The sequence below is a fragment of the Eulemur rufifrons genome, chromosome 28 (genome assembly GCF_041146395.1).
Source record: "Eulemur rufifrons isolate Redbay chromosome 28, OSU_ERuf_1, whole genome shotgun sequence".
Taxonomy (NCBI): Eukaryota; Metazoa; Chordata; class Mammalia; order Primates; family Lemuridae; genus Eulemur; species Eulemur rufifrons.
In genome coordinates, this window is record NC_091010.1 from 71,026,005 (window position 1) to 71,043,883 (window position 17,879).

Here is a 17,879-nt window from a genome sequence, read left to right on the forward strand (position 1 = left end):
TCCTGACTCTCTGAGGCCCACAGTGGCAGAGCACCCTGTCTACACTCACAACCCTCATCCAGGTGGGTTAACCTGACCCTCTGAGGGCAGGGGGTGCTGGGAAGAAGCCAGGCCTGTCCCTTGCAAAGAGCAGCTGCCCCGACCCCGCACGGAGGCCAAGCCCGCCAGAGGCAGCTCCTCGGCCCCGGGCAGAAGCTGCGCGGCACTCACCTCTTTACCTGGGCACGCTCTAGTTTTACGTCAACACACTTCTCTCTGTAGCCACAACTGACAAATCTTTTCTCAATTTCCATCAAGCGATTGTCCATCTCCTGCAGTGACATCGAGCCCTGGAGCGGTTCGTTGTCCACTGACTCCCGGGCAACCTTGACCTGGAGGCTCAGGCACCTGCGGGGCAGACACCTGCTCAGCGGCCGCTGCCACGACCGAGGCTCCACGTCCAGGGTCCAAGCCCTGCTGTGGGGGCTCCGGGTGGCCCCCACTCTCGAGTGTTCACCCAGTGCTGGGAAACACCCGCAGCCCTTCCTCAAAACCCGCTCCCACGCAGGCCACGTCCTCGGGTCACAGCAAGGACATTAGCAAACCCCCCCAGGCAGTGCGTCCACCGGACGTTCACAGACACTCCCCTAAATGCCTGATGGGTAGAAAAGAAAACCCACGTTTCTGGCCTGTGGGTGTTGCCAGCGGCGCTCACAGCTGCACGTTTCAAAGGGGACAGAGCTCAGGACATGGCCACAGAACAGCCACCAACAGCCGTCCCACCACCACAGACGGCTTCACAGAGATGAAGCAGAAATTCAATGAGACCACACCAAGACAAAACCTCTGATGCTGGGGGGCGGGAACCCAAAAGCCGGGTCTGTGAAAGGCCCGTTATGAGGGGCCCGCGGGTCTGACTGGGGAGAGATGCGCAAGCCACACGGGACACACCAGGGGGAGGACTCGCCAACGATGCCGGAAAAGGTGCTGCAAAAACCTCACGGACGCGTCCGCACGTCAGGAGGAAACACCTTTCTAGGCTCTTCCTGAGGCCCCCGAGCGCCTCCCGGGGCTGCGCAGAAAGGGCGTGTGCGTGGAAGGTTTGTGTCCCAGAGGGAGCCGGCAGGGAGCACGGGAAACTTCCAGAGCTTTCTGGAGCTGTGTGGAAGGCTGGGGGTGTCCCAGGATGTGACCCTGAACGCCCCCAGGTTTGGGATGTGGCATAAAGTTAAGAGATGGGAGGAGCGAGAGCGACTCCCAGGTCAGGCGTGTCCCGGCCGCGGCTACCTGGCCTTCAGGTCCGTGATGAGGAAGTCCAGCCCGCGCACTCGGTTGGGCTGTTCTGTCTTGAGGGCCTTGAAGGTGCCGATGAGCTTCTGGAACAGGTGGCAAGCCTGGGGACAGCACCAGCGCCCATGGGCACGTGCCGCTCCGGATCCCCCCCCCCCACCAAGCACCACGCCCACTGCCCGCCACGGCCGCCACCAGCCTCTCACCGCGGCTTCTCGTCCTGCGTCCTCCGTGGACAGGAGCGCCTTGGCCAGGGTCAGGGTGGACTGGTGCCAGAACTCCTCGCTGCCGCCCAGGCGCTGGGCCTCCTCGACCAGCCTCTGCGCCTGCCCGTGCTGGTTCTCCTTGTTGGCCAGCTGGGCCAGGAGGAGCAGGCACCTGGACTCCGCACACGGCTCATCCAGGGCCTACGGGGGACACACGGAGGCAGACGCGAATATGCAGAGGGACTGGGTTTATGCAGAAGGGGGAGGGAGGTGGAGAGACAGAGACGGAGACGGAGACAGAGACACGGTACGGGCAGTGCTGGCCTTGCGCCCCCAGCCGCCGGCTCCCCTCGCCCCCCTGTGCCCCCCCTCCCCCCGCAGTGCTGTCTGAGCACTCGCTGTGCATCTCGGGCACACATTTCGTGGAGTTCGGTCATGCCGTCACCCTGGCCCTCGAGAGCGTGGACAAGGGCTCCTCCTCTGGGGAAGGGGTGCGTGGTGACCCGTCTGACAGTGGGCAGGTCGGCTCCCTGGGCCCTGCCCCGACTCCCTCCTTTGGGGAGATCCTGCTTGGGGCTGAGTCCACACCCTGGACGTTTCTTGGTGCCAAGAGCAGCTCAGATGGAGCCCAGGGAGCCCGGCCTCGCCCATCCAGGGGCACCACCGCCAGGGCGACGTGTGTCAGAAACCTGCTCGGAGGAGCCCGGCTCGGGCAGGCGGCCACGGCGCAGGCCCACTAGCTCCCCCAGCAGCGGAGGCAAGAAGGCAGCGGCCTCCATCCCAAAGGTGTTTGGTGGGAGGATCCGGGCAGGACCCTCTGCCCGGGCAGCTGCCCTTCCAGATGTGGGTGGGGCCGGAGGGAAGGGCTGGGCCGGGGCTGCTCATCTGACCACTGTGCACATTTCAGTGTGTGGAAGGGAGGGGACGCTGGCCACGGGGAGACGTGGCCAGGACTGTCAGAGAGGGCGTGTGCCCGTGGGCCTTGTCCCTCCTGGATGGGGCCTGAGGGCTGTCACCCATGTGGGGCACAGAGCCGGGGAGCACAGCAGGGCTTCCGTGGGAGCCCCGGTCCGGTCCGGTCCAGTCCACAGCCAAGGAGAAGAACAAAACTAACCAAGACCAGACCGGCCCCAGGCGGCCTGCACACGGCCCGCCTTCCAGAGCGATCCGACCTCAGGCCAAAGACACTGTCTGGGGGCCTTCCCCACGCACGTCAGAACGTGAAAGATCAAGAGGTTCCCTGCAAGGCAGGACTGAACTGCTGACATCTGAGGGACGTGCACAGCGGCAGAGAGACCCACGGCAGTTAGTGGAACAGAGCGAACCTCAAAGGACAGGCGGACGGACGGACCTCACGGAGAACCACAGGGTCTCCCAGAGCCAAGATGCAAACGAGCCGCAGGGGCCCCATCCGCTGTGCAGGAGCAGGGGAAGCCCCCTGGCGGCAGCGGGAGGGAGGGCGCCTGACCTGGAAGGCCCCGAGGGCCTCGGCCAGCAGCAGCCGCGCGGGCTGGAACAGGTGCATCTGCAGCAGAACCTCCCCTTTGAGCATCCACAGCCGGGGGAAGGCCGTGCCGTCCAGGCCCCGGCCCGTCTCCGCGTTCCTCTGCAGGATCTGCAAGAGACAGCACCGTCCTGGCATCCGCGTCCCACACGATGGGCTCTGGCCAAGGAGGGTGGGACGCGGCAGGAGTGGGGGACGCGGCAGGAGTGGGGGACGCGGCAGGACTGGGGGACGCGGCAGGAGTGGGGGGACGCGGCAGGAGCAGGGGGGACGCGGCAGGAGCGGGGGGACGCGGCAGGAGCAGGGGACACGGCAGGAGCAGGGGGACATGGCAAGAGCAGGGGACGCGGCAGGAGCAGGGGACGCGGCAGGACTGGGGGACGCGGCAGGAGCGGGGGGACGCGGCAGGAGTGGGTGCCCGGAAAGCCGCATTCCACCCAGGGCTTCCCAGCAGCACCGGGAACTGGGGCGCCTCGCGGGCCCGCAGCCCCGGCGCTCAGGCCACTGCCCTTTCCTGACAGACACCGTCCACCCCAGACGCCCTACGCCAGGGCGGTGGAGCCGGTTCCCGCCCTCCAAGGCGGCCGCCAGCCCTGGTCTGTGGGCACCCCCCGTGCCGGCCCCTCCGCATGTGGCAGCCCCTGCCCAGCCTGGGACGGGTCACAGCGCACGTGCACCTGACCCTCAGGCGGTGCCAGGCTGAGCCCTGCCCTACGCAGGAGCCTCCGGTTTTCCTCCCGCGTCACACGGAGCGTCGGCTCCTGCAGGGCGTCCAGGCCTGGCGCCCTCGGGGCAGAAGCACGGCGGCTGCGCAGTCACCTTGCGCCATAGCAACCCCACAAAGGGAAACGTGGCCTGGTGACGAGGCCCCCGGTCTGGAGGAGCAGCCTGTTACCAGTCGGGTGACGGGACCCTCCTGGCCACCCCGCCCCAGGGGGCTTCCCGGGGACGTGCGCTGCTCCACCAGGAGCCCCTCCCCCAGCCGACTCCTCCCCCTCCCTGCTCCAGCCCGGGCAGGCCCGGCCCACGGTGGCCTGCGGTGCACATGGGGGATTCCAGGGATCCCAGGGAGGGGACGTCCCCGAGGGGTCTCTGGATCACCCACAACACCCGGCACGAGAGTGGTATACGGCAAGCACTTAAGAAACAAATTCCGTCCTCCGGCTCCAGCTGCCTCCCTGCACGGCAGCCGAGGCACTCGGGGAGCTCCGGCAGGTGCGTTACCTGGTCCTTCACCACCTGCGGCTTCACCCTGGCGTGGGCGGCGGGGGCCGTCTGCTCGCTCAGCGCCGGCAGGCTGGCGTCTAACACGGGGTCCCGGATCTTCTCTCTCTTGAATGCGATCTCTTTTCTGCAGCTGATGTAAGTGCAACCGACAACACGCAAGAGAGGAAATGCAATGGCCAGTAACATGTGAAAACGTTAAAGTCCATCGGTAATCAAAGAAATACAAATTAAAACAGCTACGATAAGCCATGATTCACTCGTGTTTACAAAGACTTAAAAACCCCAATATTTAGCTGCACATCTGACTCCCAAATTCATGCCTGTAGCCTGTTCTCTCCTCCAAGCTCCAGCCGCACACGTCCGGCCTTAGATGTTCCGGACGCTCTGTCCTCACGCCCAGACCAGGGCTGCCCTGGCCGCCCACCCGCCATGGCCCCGCCGGCGCCTCCTGAGCCTGGCACCAGCCCCAGGGCTCCTGGGGGCCCTGCCCGGCTCCGCTGGACCAGGGGTCTCTGGTGTGCCTACCTGGCCCCGCATCCCCCATGCCACTAGCCCCAGACCCCGCCGTCCCTCCGCCAGGTCCAGAGCAGTCACGCTGCAGGAGCCCAGACTTCAACAGACTCACGCCAGGCTGCCCGTCTCCGGGACACTGGCCCACCCGGCCCACCCTGGCCCCGCTCGGGCCCCTCCCTCAGGGCCTTTGACACCCGACCACGTGCATGTCCAGCCGGAGCCCCCAGCCCCTCCCCGCTGCCGCACAGGGGTCAGACACAACCCACTGCCCAGGCACCACACCACCCCCAGACACTGTCCCCACAGACACCGTCCCCAGCCACCGTGCCCCCAGGCACTGTCCCCACAGACACCGTCCCCGGCCACCGTGCCCCCAGGCACTGTCCCCGCAGACACTGTCCCTGGCCACCGTACCCCCAGGCACCGTCCCCGCAGACACCGTCCCCGGCCACCGTACCCCCAGGTACTGTCCCCACAGACACCGTCCCCAGCCACCGTGCCCCCAGGCACTGTCCCCACAGACACCGTCCCCGGCCACCGTGCCCCCAGGTACTGTCCCCACAGACACCGTCCCCAGCCACTGTCCCCTGCACTGTCCCCCAGGCACTGTCCCCTGCACTGTCCCCTGCACTGTCCCCCAGGCACTGTCCCCCAGGCACTGTCCCCTGCACTGTCCCCCAGGCACTGTCCCCCAGGCACTGTCCCCCAGGCACTGTCCCCTGCACTGTCCCCTGCACTGTCCCCTGCACTGTCCCCCAGGCACTGTCCCCCAGGCACTGTCCCCTGCACTGTCCCCCAGGCACTGTCCCCCAGGCACTGTCCCCCAGGCACTGTCCCCTGCACTGTCCCCTGCACTGTCCCCCAGGCACTGTCCCCCAGGCACTGTCCCCCAGGCACTGTCCCCTGCACTGTCCCCCAGGCACTGTCCCCTGCACTGTCCCCCAGGCACTGTCCCCCAGGCACTGTCCCCTGCACTGTCCCCCAGGCACTGTCCCCTGCACTGTCCCCCAGGCACTGTCCCCTGCACTGTCCCCCAGGCACTGTCCCCCAGGCACTGTCCCCTGCACTGTCCCCTGCACTGTCCCCCAGGCACTGTCCCCTGCACTGTCCCCCAGGCACTGTCCCCTGCACTGTCCCCTGCACTGTCCCCTGCACTGTCCCCCAGGCACTGTCCCCTGCACTGTCCCCTGCACTGTCCCCTGCACTGTCCCCCAGGCACTGTCCCCCAGGCACTGTCCCCTGCACTGTCCCCTGCACTGTCCCCTGCACTGTCCCCCAGGCACTGTCCCCTGCACTGTCCCCTGCACTGTCCCCTGCACTGTCCCCCAGGCACTGTCCCCCAGGCACTGTCCCCCAGGCACTGTCCCCTGCACTGTCCCCTGCACTGTCCCCCAGGCACTGTCCCCCAGGCACTGTCCCCTGCACTGTCCCCTGCACTGTCCCCCAGGCACTGTCCCCCAGGCACTGTCCCCTGCACTGTCCCCCAGCCACCATGCTCCCAGGCACTGTCCCCTGCACTGTCCCCCAGCCACCATGCTCCCAGGCACTGTCCCCCTGGCACTGTCCCCGCAGACACTGTCCCCGGCCACCGTGCCCCCAGGTACTGTCCCCCTGGCACTGTCCCCGCAGACACTGTCCCCGGCCACCGTGCCCCCAGGTACTGTCCCCTGCACTGTCCCCCAGCCACCGTGCCCCCAGGCACTGCTGTCAGGAGGCCCCAGGCCTCTCCCCACGGCCCGAGGACAGGAGCTCAGGGCAGCCGGCAGCCTTCGATTCCCCCGGCACCACCAGGCCCAAAGGAGAGAGGGGACCCTGGGCCAGCACCACTCGTGGACACGGGACCCACCTTGCCTGCTCCAGGTCCCCGATGTACACGTTCCCCACGGCCTCCTCATGGTAGGCGGCTGCTTCCCTCAGCTTCAACTCGGAACACACCAGGGCGAGTCTGGGGGGGGCGGGGGAGACGCTGTCACACAGGCCAGAGTCACACAGGACCCTATGTTGCACGCGGCTCATGAAGCAAAAACAAACCCACACTCTGAGGACACTTTCAACAATTTTTTTTTTTTTTGAGACAGAGTCTCACTCTGTTGCCCAGGCTAGAGTGAGTGCCGTGGCGTCAGCCTAGCTCACAGCAACCTCAAACTCCTGGGCTCAAGGGATCCTCCTGTCTCAGCCTCCCGAGTAGCTGGGACTACAGGCATGCGCCACCATGCCCGGCTAATTTTTCTATATATATTTTTAGCTGTCCATATAATTTCTTTCTATTTTTAGTAGAGATGGGGTCTCGCTCTTGCTCAGGCTGGTCTCGAACTCCTGAGCTCAAACGATCCGCCCACCTCGGCCTCCCAGAGTGCTAGGATTACAGGCGTGAGCCACCACGCCCGGCCTCAACAATTTTTAAAGCTACGCAAAATGACACTAGGTAGCACTGTCGAATTTCAGGCATTTTCTGTTTCACGCCTCCTTCACCTTCTCACCTGGCCTCGCCCCCCCCACCCCTTCCCCGCCTCCTTCACCTCCTTCACCTTCTCACCTGGCCTCACCCCCCCCCCCCCCGTCTCCGCCTCCTTCACCTTCTCACCTGGCCTCGCCCCGTCCCCGGCCACTGGAGGCAGGAGCAGGCCCCGCTCCGACCCCCCACTCACCTGTGGGAGAGATGCTCCGCTTTGACGGTCACTTAGGGCATTTTTATGTCCAGGGGAGTCCTGGCTCACTGGAAGGCTGACACTGCCCAGAGCCACCACTGTACTCCACCCGGACCCTGCGTGTGACCTGTCACCTGCACTGCCACTCTCGCTGACAGCAAGCGGAACACACGGCTCACGGCCTCCCCCAAACACCCGCGGGCACAGACACCTGCTTTTGCCACACTTCACGTCACTGCGTTAGAGGTGCCAGGCTTGCGTGACCTGTGCCCACTTGGTGTCTCTGTGCCACCTTTTGGTAATTCTCACAGTATTTCAAACATTTTCATTATTCTCATGTCCGTCACGGTGACCTGCGATCCGTGGTCTTTGCTGTCACCATTGTAATTGTTCTGGGGCACAACTGCGCCCATACAGGACGGCGAACCTCCCCGGCTACCGTGTGTCTGGCAGCTCCCTGCCTCCCTCGCTCTCCCTGGGCCCCCCCTTCCCGAGACACAGCAACATTAGTGGCCCAGGTGGCCTCTCCCTGTGCAAGTGGAAGGAAGGGTCCCACGTCCCTCCTTTAGATCAAAAGCTAGAAATGATTGCGCTTGGTGAGGAAGACACGTCGAAGGCCAAGACAGGCCCAAGCTGGGCCTCCCGCACCAAACAGCCGGCTGCGGGCGCAAAGCAGAAGTTCTGGAAGGAGACTCAGGTGCTGCTCCAGCGAACGCTGAACGGTGAGAAGGTGAAACAGCCTGGCTGCTGATATGGAGAGAGGCTGAGCGGTCTGGACAGAGATCAAACCAGACACAAGGTTCCCTTAAGCAAAGCCGAGTCCAGAGCAAGGCCCTGACCCTTCAGGGCTACGGAGGCCGAGAGAGGAGAGGAAGCTGCAGAGGAAAGTTTGGAGCCGGCAGAGGTGGGTGCCTGAGGCCCAAGGGAAGAAGCCGTCTCCACAGCAAGACGGCACAGGTGCAGCAGCAGGTGCTGATGGAGACGCCGCAGCCAGGGGCCCAGGAGATCTGACGAAGGCAGCTACGCTGACAACTGAGTCTCAGTGCAGAGGAAACGGCCTCCCATTGCAAGAAGGTGCCACCTAGGACTGTCCTAGCTCGAGAGGAGAAGTCAGCGCCTGGCTTCAAAGCTTCAAAGGACAGGCTGACTCTCCTGTTAGGGCTAAGGCAGCCGTGACTTTGAGTTGAAGCCAGTGCTCGTTGACCACCCTGAGATTCCCAGGGCCCTTACGCATGATGCTAACTCCACTCGGCCTGAGCTCTGTGGACGGAACCGCAAGGCTTGGAGACGGCACATCGGTTCACAGCAGGGTTCACTGGACGTTCTAAGCCCACTGCTGAGACCCACTGCTCAGAAAAAAGATGCCTTTCAAAATATTATTGCCCACTGACAATGCACCTGGTCACCCCGGAGCTCTGATGGAGAAGTGCAGGGAGATGGATGTTGTTTTTAACATCTGCTGACACATCTAATCTGCAGCCCATGGAGCAAGGAGGAATTTTGACCTTCAAGTCTTATCGTTTCGGAAATACAATTTCATAAGCTATGGCTGCCATAGTTAGTGATTCCTCTGACGGATCTGGGCGAAGTAAGTTGAAAACCTCCTGGAAAGGCCTCACCATTCTAGACGCCATTAAGAACATTCCTGACTCATGGGAGGAGGTCAAGCTATCAACATGAACAGGAGTCTGGAAGATGTGGATTCCAACCCTCATGGAGGACTTTGAGGGTTCGAGACCTCGGTGGAGGAAGGAACCGCAGATGTGGTGGAAACGGCAAGAGAACTAGAGCCGGAAGTGGAGCCTGAAGATGGGACTGAATTGCTGCAGTCTCGGGACAGGACATGAACAGGTGAGGAGTTGCCTCTCCTGGATGAGCAGAGTGGGTTTTTGAGCTGGAACCTGCTCCTGGGGAAGCGGCCGTGAACAGTGTTGAAAAGACAAAAATGATGTAGAACATTCCACACATTGTGTTGGTAAAGCAGCAAGAGAGTTTGAAAGGTTCGACTCATTTCCGTTTTGAGAGAAGACCTACTCCGGGGAAAAGGCTGTCGGACAGCAACTCACGGTGCAGAGAACTCTGTCCTGACGGGAGGAGGCGGCCAGTGTGGCAGACTCCGCTCGTCTTAGGAAATTGCTAGCATGTTTTAGCAATAAAGTATTTTTAAACTAAGGTATGTAGTTTTTCAAAACAATGCTTTGCACACTTACTAAAGCATGGTGCAGACATAGACCGTATGTGCACCGGGACAGCAGAACCCCGTGCGACTCACTCTACTGCGGTATCCGCTTTGCTACGGGCGGAACCCAGCGTTCCCAGGGCTGCTCCCTGGTGCTCAGGGTGTGTCCTTGAGACAACAACATTCTCTTGAGGATCACACAGGAATTTTTTTTTTTTTTTGAGACAGAGTCTCACTCTGTTGCCCAGGCTAGAGTGAGTGCCGTGGCGTCAGCCTAGCTCACAGCAACCTCAAACTCCTGGGCTCAAGCGATCCTCCTGTCTCAGCCTCCCGAGTAGCTGGGACTATAGGCATGCGCCACCATGCCCGGCTAATTTTTCTATATATATATTTTTAGTTGTTCATATAATTTCTTTCTATTTTTAGTAGAGACGGGGTCTCGCTCTTGCTCAGGCTGGTCTCGAACTCCTGACCTTGAGCGATCCACCCGCCTCGGCCTCCCAGAGTGCTAGGATTACAGGCGTGAGCCACCGCACCCGGCCCACACAGGAATTTTAAAGTAAAAATACCATTTTGATTCAATTATTTTGATTTGGCTTATAAATCTTAGGGATCTTATTATTTACAGAATAAAGAAAATTACTATTTTAAGATGTTGCTTGTTTTTATGTTGCTCTAGGGAAATTTTCACTCTAAGCACTTAAGCATCTCCTTGGAAACGGAGGGGCGTACCGACCGGAGGTGGTAGAGGTCCGCGAGGCTCTTGCTTTCCACCACGGCGTCTGAAATCAGGACTCCCAGCTGCAGGATGGGGACCGTGAGCTCATGAAGGGACATCTTCTGCAGGATGGTGACCAAGCGGTCCAGGTAATACAACGTGTACGTCTGCACAGACACACAACACACACTTAGGCCACGGGAGGGGAAGGGGGTCAGGCCGCGAGCTGAAGGGTCGTTCTCCGCATGACTCCATCCCTGCGAGGCCAGAGCTGGAGCCCAGGGGAGGAGGCTGGAAGTTTCTTCCGGGAGCCTCTGCGGGGAGCGGCCCTGCCGACACCTGGGTTGGGGCTTCGGCCTCCAGGGCTGTGAGAGGATGAATCTCTGTTTTTCCGGCCGCCCGGCCTGTGCGAACTCGTCAGGGCAGGTCACCGACCACAGAGCGGCCGCCGGGGCAGGTGCTCGCGGGGGCAGGAGGGACACGCTCCCGCGACACAGGCCGCTGGGACAGAGCCGCGTAGGGTGGGGCCCTGGGCTGGCGTGTCCCCGTCCCACGGTGCCAGGCTCCACCCGGCCTCACATCTCTCTCTGGTCACAGGTCACACTGCGAGTTGGTGGCACACGGCCCTGGGCGTGGGGGGCCGCAGGACCGAGGCCTCCAAGGATTTCCTGACCCCGACTCACAGGATTCTGGACGCTGGCCGAGTTGACGGTTGAGTCGCTTCTGTCCTGTCTGAGCACCGACAGCACCTCGTCGGGGCAGGCGTAGGAGGCCCACTCCTCCACGCTGGCCGGCAGCACCTCGGGGCCTCTGCTGGGCACGTGCTGCGGGGGCGAGAAGGCAGGTTCCGCTTTGCAAAGCAGGCGTGAAACGTGCCCCTCGGTGGGGCAAGAATTGGGAAGACGGCGCCACTGCCGCCCTCGGCCCGGGGGGCGGCCTGCCAGGGCCACGTCTGATTCCGTGCCCCAGATATGGCTCCGGACACTGTTCGGAACAGTCACAGTGACCTTCCTGCCCCTTGTGCAGCCAGAGTCCGCCCGCGGGAGCCCGGGCTGGGGACCCGCGAGCGCTGAGGCCGACGCCGCTGGGGAGCTGCGCTGTGACCCCCACAGGGCCCAGGGTGGCGGTTCTCAGACCGCGGCGGCTCTGGGAGAAGCAACCGTTTCCAGGATGGAAGGTTTCACGGGACACGGAAACCACTTTCACACCACTCTGGACGCGGCCTTCACGCCAGGGACAGACGGTGCCAGCTGCCAAGGGCCCCTGGGCCCCCAGACCTGGGGCGGCGGCTTTGTGCAAACCTCGCGGTAGAGAGACTGGCAAAGGGCATGGGATTCCCGCCAGGGCAAGGCCGGGTGCGATACAGACGTCCCCTGACGCTGTCCCCAGAGGAGCTGGCACGACAGCGCTGCAGGCCTGGCCCCGCCCTCCAGGGACGTCACCTGCTTGGCCTCCTTGCTGTGCTCCTTCTCCTCCTTCTCACGCAGCTTCTCCGTCTCTTTCGGCCTCTCCCTCCGCGTGGGCTTCTCCCTCTCCACGGGCCTCTCCCTCTCCACGGGCCTCTCCCTCTCTACGGGCTTCTCCTTCTCTTTACTCTTCTCCTTCTCTTTACTCTTCTCCTTCTCTTTACTCTTCTCCTTTTCTTTACTTTTCTCCTTTTCTTTTTTAGGCAGCAACACGTGCGAGCTCGCCACTGTAGGAATTTTATTCTCTGGAATTAATTTTCCTGCTGTCGTCAGAGAAACCTTGGGACAAAGGAAATGCGGACTCGCAGCAGTGAACACACACCTTCGCGCCCCTCCTGCGCCCGGTGGAGGCTGCCGCAGAGCGAGGGGGTCCGGGACCCTCACGTCCACCGCCCGCCCTGGGCAAGGCCAGGGAGGCCCCTCGGAGCAGAGAGCGGCTGGCCCAGGGCGCCTGGGGACCCGCGGGTGACACTCGGCCCGCACGTCACTGTCGGGGGTGTCACGGGACATGGGCACTTGGGGTTCCTGTTGGCGACCGCGCACCATGACCGCAGGACGCCCTGGCGGTGGCGGGGCCCAGGCGGGGACGCGGGGGGCGGTGTGTGCCCTTGACAGGCGGCGGTGGCCCCTCTCCGCCCGATGCGCGTCCTGGGGGGCCGTCACGGCTCACCCTCAAGGAGAACGTGCCAGGCACAGAGTGCCCTAGTTTAAGGTCCCTAATTGATGCGTTTGCATCTGGTGGCGCAGGCCCGCAGAAGGCTGGGCCGGGACGTTCTGAACACGGCGCCTCCTGGCTTTCTGCTCCGCCCACTGCGTGGGGGAGCCCCATGGTCCCCCCACACCCTACCGCGGCCTCCGCCTCGGCCTCCGGGGACAGGTCTGTCACCACCGACCCTGCTGGGAAGCGCAGGCTGCAGCAGGTCCCAGGGGCGGGGCTGGCGGGGGGCGGGGCTGGCGGGGGGCAGGGCTGGCAGGGGGTGGGGCCAGCGCTGGCAGGGGGCGGGGCCGAGGGGAACCAGGAAGGCCCTGGAAGCCCAGTGCGCACCCGTCCAGGACCTGTCTCGCTGCCCAGTCTGTGCACTCCGCCTGGCGACCTGGGCAGGCAGCTGGGGAGTGGGGGCTCTGGCCCTGGGGGGACCCTATGGCCTCTCAGGGTGCTCCGGGGGTGCAGGGGGCAGCCTAGGCTGGGGAGAGCCAAGCAGGAGTTTGTTTTTAATGCTGATGGGAGTAATTCAATAGGAAAAATGCAAATGTCACAGAGGAGAAATTTGCTCTTATCTTGAAGGTCTTTAGGAAGTATCTGGAAAGGCTCTGATTTCTTTAAAACTTGCCCCTGGCCGGGTGCGGTGGCTCACGCCTGTAATCCTAGCACTCTGGGAGGCCGACGCGGGTGGATCGCTTGAAGTCAGGAGTTTGAAACCAGCCTGAGCGAGACCCTGTCTCTACTAAAAATAGAAATTATCTGACTAACTGAAAATATATATAGAAAAATTAGCCGGGCATGGTGGCGCATGCCTGTAGTCCCAGCTACTCGGGAGGCTGAGGCAGGAGGATCGCTTGAGCCCAGGAGTCTGAGGTTGCTGTGAGCTAGGCTGACGCCACGGCACTCCAGCGTGGGCAACAGAGTGAGACTCTGTCTCAAAAAAAAAAAAAAGCCGTGCCCCTGCAGACCCCCAGAGCCCCAGATGCTGGTCTCACCTGCCAGATGTGCCTGAGGAGCACGGAGGCCACCAGGGCGTAGTCCGCGTAGTGGGTGCTGGCGGGCGACACCACCAGGGCCAGCACGGTGTAGGCGCGGGCCAGCGTCTCCAGCTGCCGCACGCTGCACAGCCGCTCCAGGGACGCCATCGCCATGTCCTTGGGGGCTGGACTTTCGGGGGGCGTCTGGACCGTCACACCCTCCTCTGCAGAACAGGTGCCCGAGGCTGAGAGCAGACCTGGGGGTGTCGGGCCCGGCCACGCGCGCCCACCCAGCAGCCTGCCCGGCACGGCCTGCACAGGGTCTCAGCAGAGCATCCCGTCTCCGAGTCCCCAGACCTGGGGACAGGGCTTGTCTCCAGGGCGGCAGGAGGCTCGGGGTCTGTCCTCAGACTTGCCCGGGCTGTGACGCCCCCACACTGTGGTCTCACCCGGCTGTGAGAATCAAGGTCTCCAGCCCCGACCTGCCTAGACCTGTGGGCCGGACGCCGAGCGGACGGGCCCATGTGCTTCTCTCGTGTCGCTCGCGGCTGTGCCCTTCCCTGCTGGGGACTGCCTCAGCCCCAGCACAGAGAAGCCCGGAGCCCGGCCTGGGGCTGGCTGACCCCACGCCCTCCACTGCTGCAACACCCTCGCCCGCCCTTGTCCTCTTTGGTGAGAGCTGCCCTCTGGCGGAGGGGTGGGAACCAGAGCGCCAGCCAAGGGTCTGTCACCCTCACCTCCGTGGTGTGGGTACCCCTGGGCTGGCTGCAGGGGCTCGATGCCCACTGCACTGTTTCCCAGACGCCCTGTGTGTCCACCCCTGAGCCGCATGGGCTGTTCCTGTCCCCCCCCCCCCAGAGTCCCTGCCGTGGGCACAGGGCCCTGGCATCAGGGCCGGGTGACGAGGGAGCAAGAAGTGAGTTCTGGCCGCAGCTGAGGCGGTTTGTGAGACTCTGCGGAGCCAGCCTGGGGCAGGAAGGGGCCTCCGGCCGGGCCCAGACACGCTTGGGAGGACGAGCCCTTCACCTGGTCTGGGCCACGGGACCGACGCCAGCGCGAGCGGTGCCCAGACGCCGCTCCCTGCATCAGGGTTCCTGGTCTCCCCAGGCCACACGCAGCTTTTCCCAGGGACGCGGTTTGCAGAGAGAGGCCGAGTCCCCTGATAGGAGCAGATTGGCCGCCGCAGGCCGCCCAGGGCCGCGTGGGGTCGGCACCCTGGCGGGCGTCTGCTCACCCTCCGGCTGGGGCTCCGGCTCGGGGCTGGCTTGGGGGGGCTTCATGGCCAGCAGGATCTCGATCGCCCACTGCAGGTGGAAGACCACGTCCTCCAGAGGAAACTGCCTGTGGTACAGCCACTCGCTGAACTCCAGGATGCAGTCCACCTTCTGCCACTCGCTCTGCGGCTTCTGCGGCCCGACAGAGACCAGCTCGCACCCCAGGAACTGGGCTGCACAGTTATTTGCAATACGAACTGGGCTCATGGGTTACTTTTCACCCCGTATTTACCGAAACCTCCTCCAGTGAGGCTACTTGTGCCACCGAGGCTCCCTGAGGTCTCCCAGGTGTGCACAGGGGTGTTGGCACCTGCAGTGCAAACTCTGTCTATGCCCGGAGAGGACGCCCCGCCCCCGCCAGCCCCGCCAGGGCCCCGAGGTGCCCACGCCTCCCTCCCGCGGCAGAGGAACACGAGGGGCTCCTAGAGATGCCTCCCCCCTCTGCATGTGGCTTTATCTGTGTGGTCGCCCCCGTCACCCCCATCTCCCGCTGGAGCGGGGCCCCCGCAGGGCAGGGAGGGCCCCCGCTGGGGCCTGGCAGGCGCACGGGCTTGGCCACAGTCTCGCCCCCAAGCCAGCTCCCGAGACGGGGCTGCAGGGCTGCAGGATGACCTCACGCCCGCGTCGCCCGGGCTCCCACCAGCAGACGTCACTGCTCCCGCTCTGCTGCCAAACGCTGGACACCGGCAGCTCTCCGAGCGCTCACCTGCGCCCGCCGTCCGTTCTGCAAGTGCCCGTGGGGCCGACTCTGCCAGGCGCTCGGGGCGCAGATGCCCCACAGAACGGAAGTCGGGGCGGGGAGGGGTCCCCTGGCACAAAGGCCAGGAGAAGCGGGTGCCAGGCGCCAGGACTGGGGGCCCAGGGTGGCAGGAGGGACGGGGCCCCCCACTGCACTGGCGTTGGCCACAAAGGCCACACATCGTGGACTCCGCCCACACCAGTGTCCAGTGCAGGCAGAGTGGATCAGAGACGCCTGCGGCCGGCGGGGGGCGGGGGGCGGGGGTACTGCCAGACGCGGCTTTTCTGGGGGGCGAAGAAATGTTCCCAAACTGACCGTGCTGATGAGCAATTATTTAACCCTAAGAATCTACTGAGAACATCAGTGGTTTCCCCAAAACACAGAGGAGGGAAGGGGAGGACTCGGGGTCAGGGAGGACAGAACTCTCGAGGATTTCTGCCGCTAGAGGGACCCGGGACAGCCCCGCCCAGTAGCTTCCCTCTGGGGGCGGGGCCTCCTGCCTTCTCTGCATGACCTTTGCCCTCGCAGATCCCCACCGGGCAGGACGATCCCCACCGGGCAGGACGATCCCCAGGGTCTGGCCCCGAGCTGAGCACGCTGTGCCCAGGGACGGGCACCCACGCGGCAAACGCAGGAGCCACAGGTGCACCCGGCCCGGCCTCCTGACCCCTCTCCAGTCACCCTGGTGCCGAGGGCCACCCCGACCCGAACAACTCTGAAGACCTTGTGGCAGGATTTGCCCCGAGCTGGAGAAACAGCCCAACAGAAAACCTCTCGAGACGTTTACGAACAGCGGAAGGTTCATGCCTGTCCGTGCAGAGGACGGGGACACCCCCTCAGTCCCCGCCGTGAGGCGCTCAGGCCGCGCGTGGGCCCAGCTCCGGGTCACCAGAGGCATGAGGTCAACGGACAGACCCCCCAGCCTTCCCCAAACCACTCCGAGCACAGTGAGGGCCATCTGCCTCGGGAGAGGAGCAAATGCCCCCGAGACCCCAAATCCCAGACGCCGCAGCCCCCTGCCCGCGTGGACCCCGCGGCTCCCAGGAAGCCGTGGCGCAGCCTTGGGGCTTCGCCCACCACTCGCGCCCTGTCCCCAGGTCAGCGCGAGGCCCTGTGGCTCCAGGCCACAAAGGCAGGAGCAAAAGCAACACCATCCGCCACATCCCTGCCCCCCACCCATGCGGCCGCTGCCCACCCACCGCCGGCCGCCGCTTCCCTCCCTGTGCCTCCGTCTGCGGTGGGAAGCCGGTTCATCCACCGGGACCCCACGCGGCTGCGGCGCCCACCTGCAAGGCCTGGATGGCGTTGTGGTAGCAGGTGAGCTCTCCGTAGACGTTCCTCGAGTTCAGGGCCAGGCGGTGCCACATGTGCGCCAGGTACTCCTCGCTCTCGTCCTTGAACTTCTGTATCTCCATGGAGAAATCCCGGCCCAGCTTGGCCTTCACGATGACCATGTGTTTGAAGATCAAGCTGAGGGACAGGCAAAGCGGGAAGGCGACGCCTGAACCGCAGGATCAAAGTTTAGAGACGCGAGACGCCTCCAAACCGATCTGCGCGTCCCCTGCTGACGCACGGCCGAGCCAGCTGGGACCGCGCTGTGCCGCGCCCCCGCCCTCCCCGCACGGCTTCCTACTGGGAAACAGAGGCACGCGGCGGGACGGCGGGCGGATGGCGTGAGGCGGGGGCCACTCACAGGCGGTGGGCCGTCCGCGGCAGCACCTGCACGGCCTCGTCCAGCACCCTGAGGCCCCCCTCCCAGTCGTCCTGGTCAGCGTGGCTGTGGAACAGCAGCCCGTACAGAGCGGCGCGGAGCGAAAGGTCGTCCTCTGCCCCTGCAGTGGGGGTGGGGGGAGGCATGGGGGAGGGGGGAGAGGGGGAGGGGGAGGGGAGGGGGGAGAGGGGGAGGGGGAGGGGAGGGGGGAGAGGGGGAGGGGAGGGGGGAGAGGGGGAAGGGAGGGGGGAAGGGGGAGGGGAAGGGGGAGGGGAAGGGGGGGAGGGGGAGGGGGAAGGGGGAGGGGAAGGGGGAAGGGGAGGGGGAAGGGGGAGGGGAAGGGGAAGGGGGGGAGGGGGAGGGGGAAGGGGGAGGGGAAAGGGGGGAGGGGAGGGGAGCTGAGACCTGGGGCATCCGGGACACTGACCCCCGGGACGCTGACCCCCGGCGCTTCCCACTTCCACCTGCCCCACCAAGCCGAGGCCCAGCAGCCTCCACGTTTCCTGGACGGGCCGGGTCATGTCCTGGGGCCATGTGATGCTTTTCTAACCAATTTACGAGGGCTTGTGGCAGAGACCCTGCTTGCCAGGTGTCTCTGCGGACGGCCTCCCTGGCCGGGCAGTGGGACCAGCCTCCCTCCGTCCCCTCCCCGGGGGCCCCAGATGCGGCATCAGGACGGGGAGGGCTGAGCTCGTGAGGGAGGATGGAGCTGTGTGAGCTGAGCCTGAGCTCTGGGCCCCCCGCC

At 64.4% G+C, this 17,879-nt stretch overlaps 1 protein-coding gene across 1 annotated transcript in view; it reads right to left on the reverse strand.

Annotated features, from left to right (window-relative positions):
- CFAP46 (cilia and flagella associated protein 46) overlaps positions 1 to 17,879 on the reverse strand; it is a 99,479-nt gene that overhangs the window by 32,708 nt on the left and 48,892 nt on the right. Inside the window, exons 26-38 of the mRNA XM_069460240.1 lie at positions 17,117 to 17,255; positions 16,710 to 16,893; positions 14,645 to 14,816; positions 13,429 to 13,634; positions 11,707 to 12,009; positions 10,948 to 11,088; positions 10,283 to 10,431; positions 6,566 to 6,664; positions 4,204 to 4,336; positions 2,944 to 3,090; positions 1,476 to 1,676; positions 1,267 to 1,373; positions 211 to 387 (exon numbers count right to left, since the gene is read on the reverse strand). Coding sequence (XP_069316341.1) covers positions 211 to 387; positions 1,267 to 1,373; positions 1,476 to 1,676; positions 2,944 to 3,090; positions 4,204 to 4,336; positions 6,566 to 6,664; positions 10,283 to 10,431; positions 10,948 to 11,088; positions 11,707 to 12,009; positions 13,429 to 13,634; positions 14,645 to 14,816; positions 16,710 to 16,893; positions 17,117 to 17,255 — 2,158 coding nt within the window. The remainder of the gene's footprint in view (positions 1 to 210; positions 388 to 1,266; positions 1,374 to 1,475; positions 1,677 to 2,943; positions 3,091 to 4,203; positions 4,337 to 6,565; positions 6,665 to 10,282; positions 10,432 to 10,947; positions 11,089 to 11,706; positions 12,010 to 13,428; positions 13,635 to 14,644; positions 14,817 to 16,709; positions 16,894 to 17,116; positions 17,256 to 17,879) is intronic.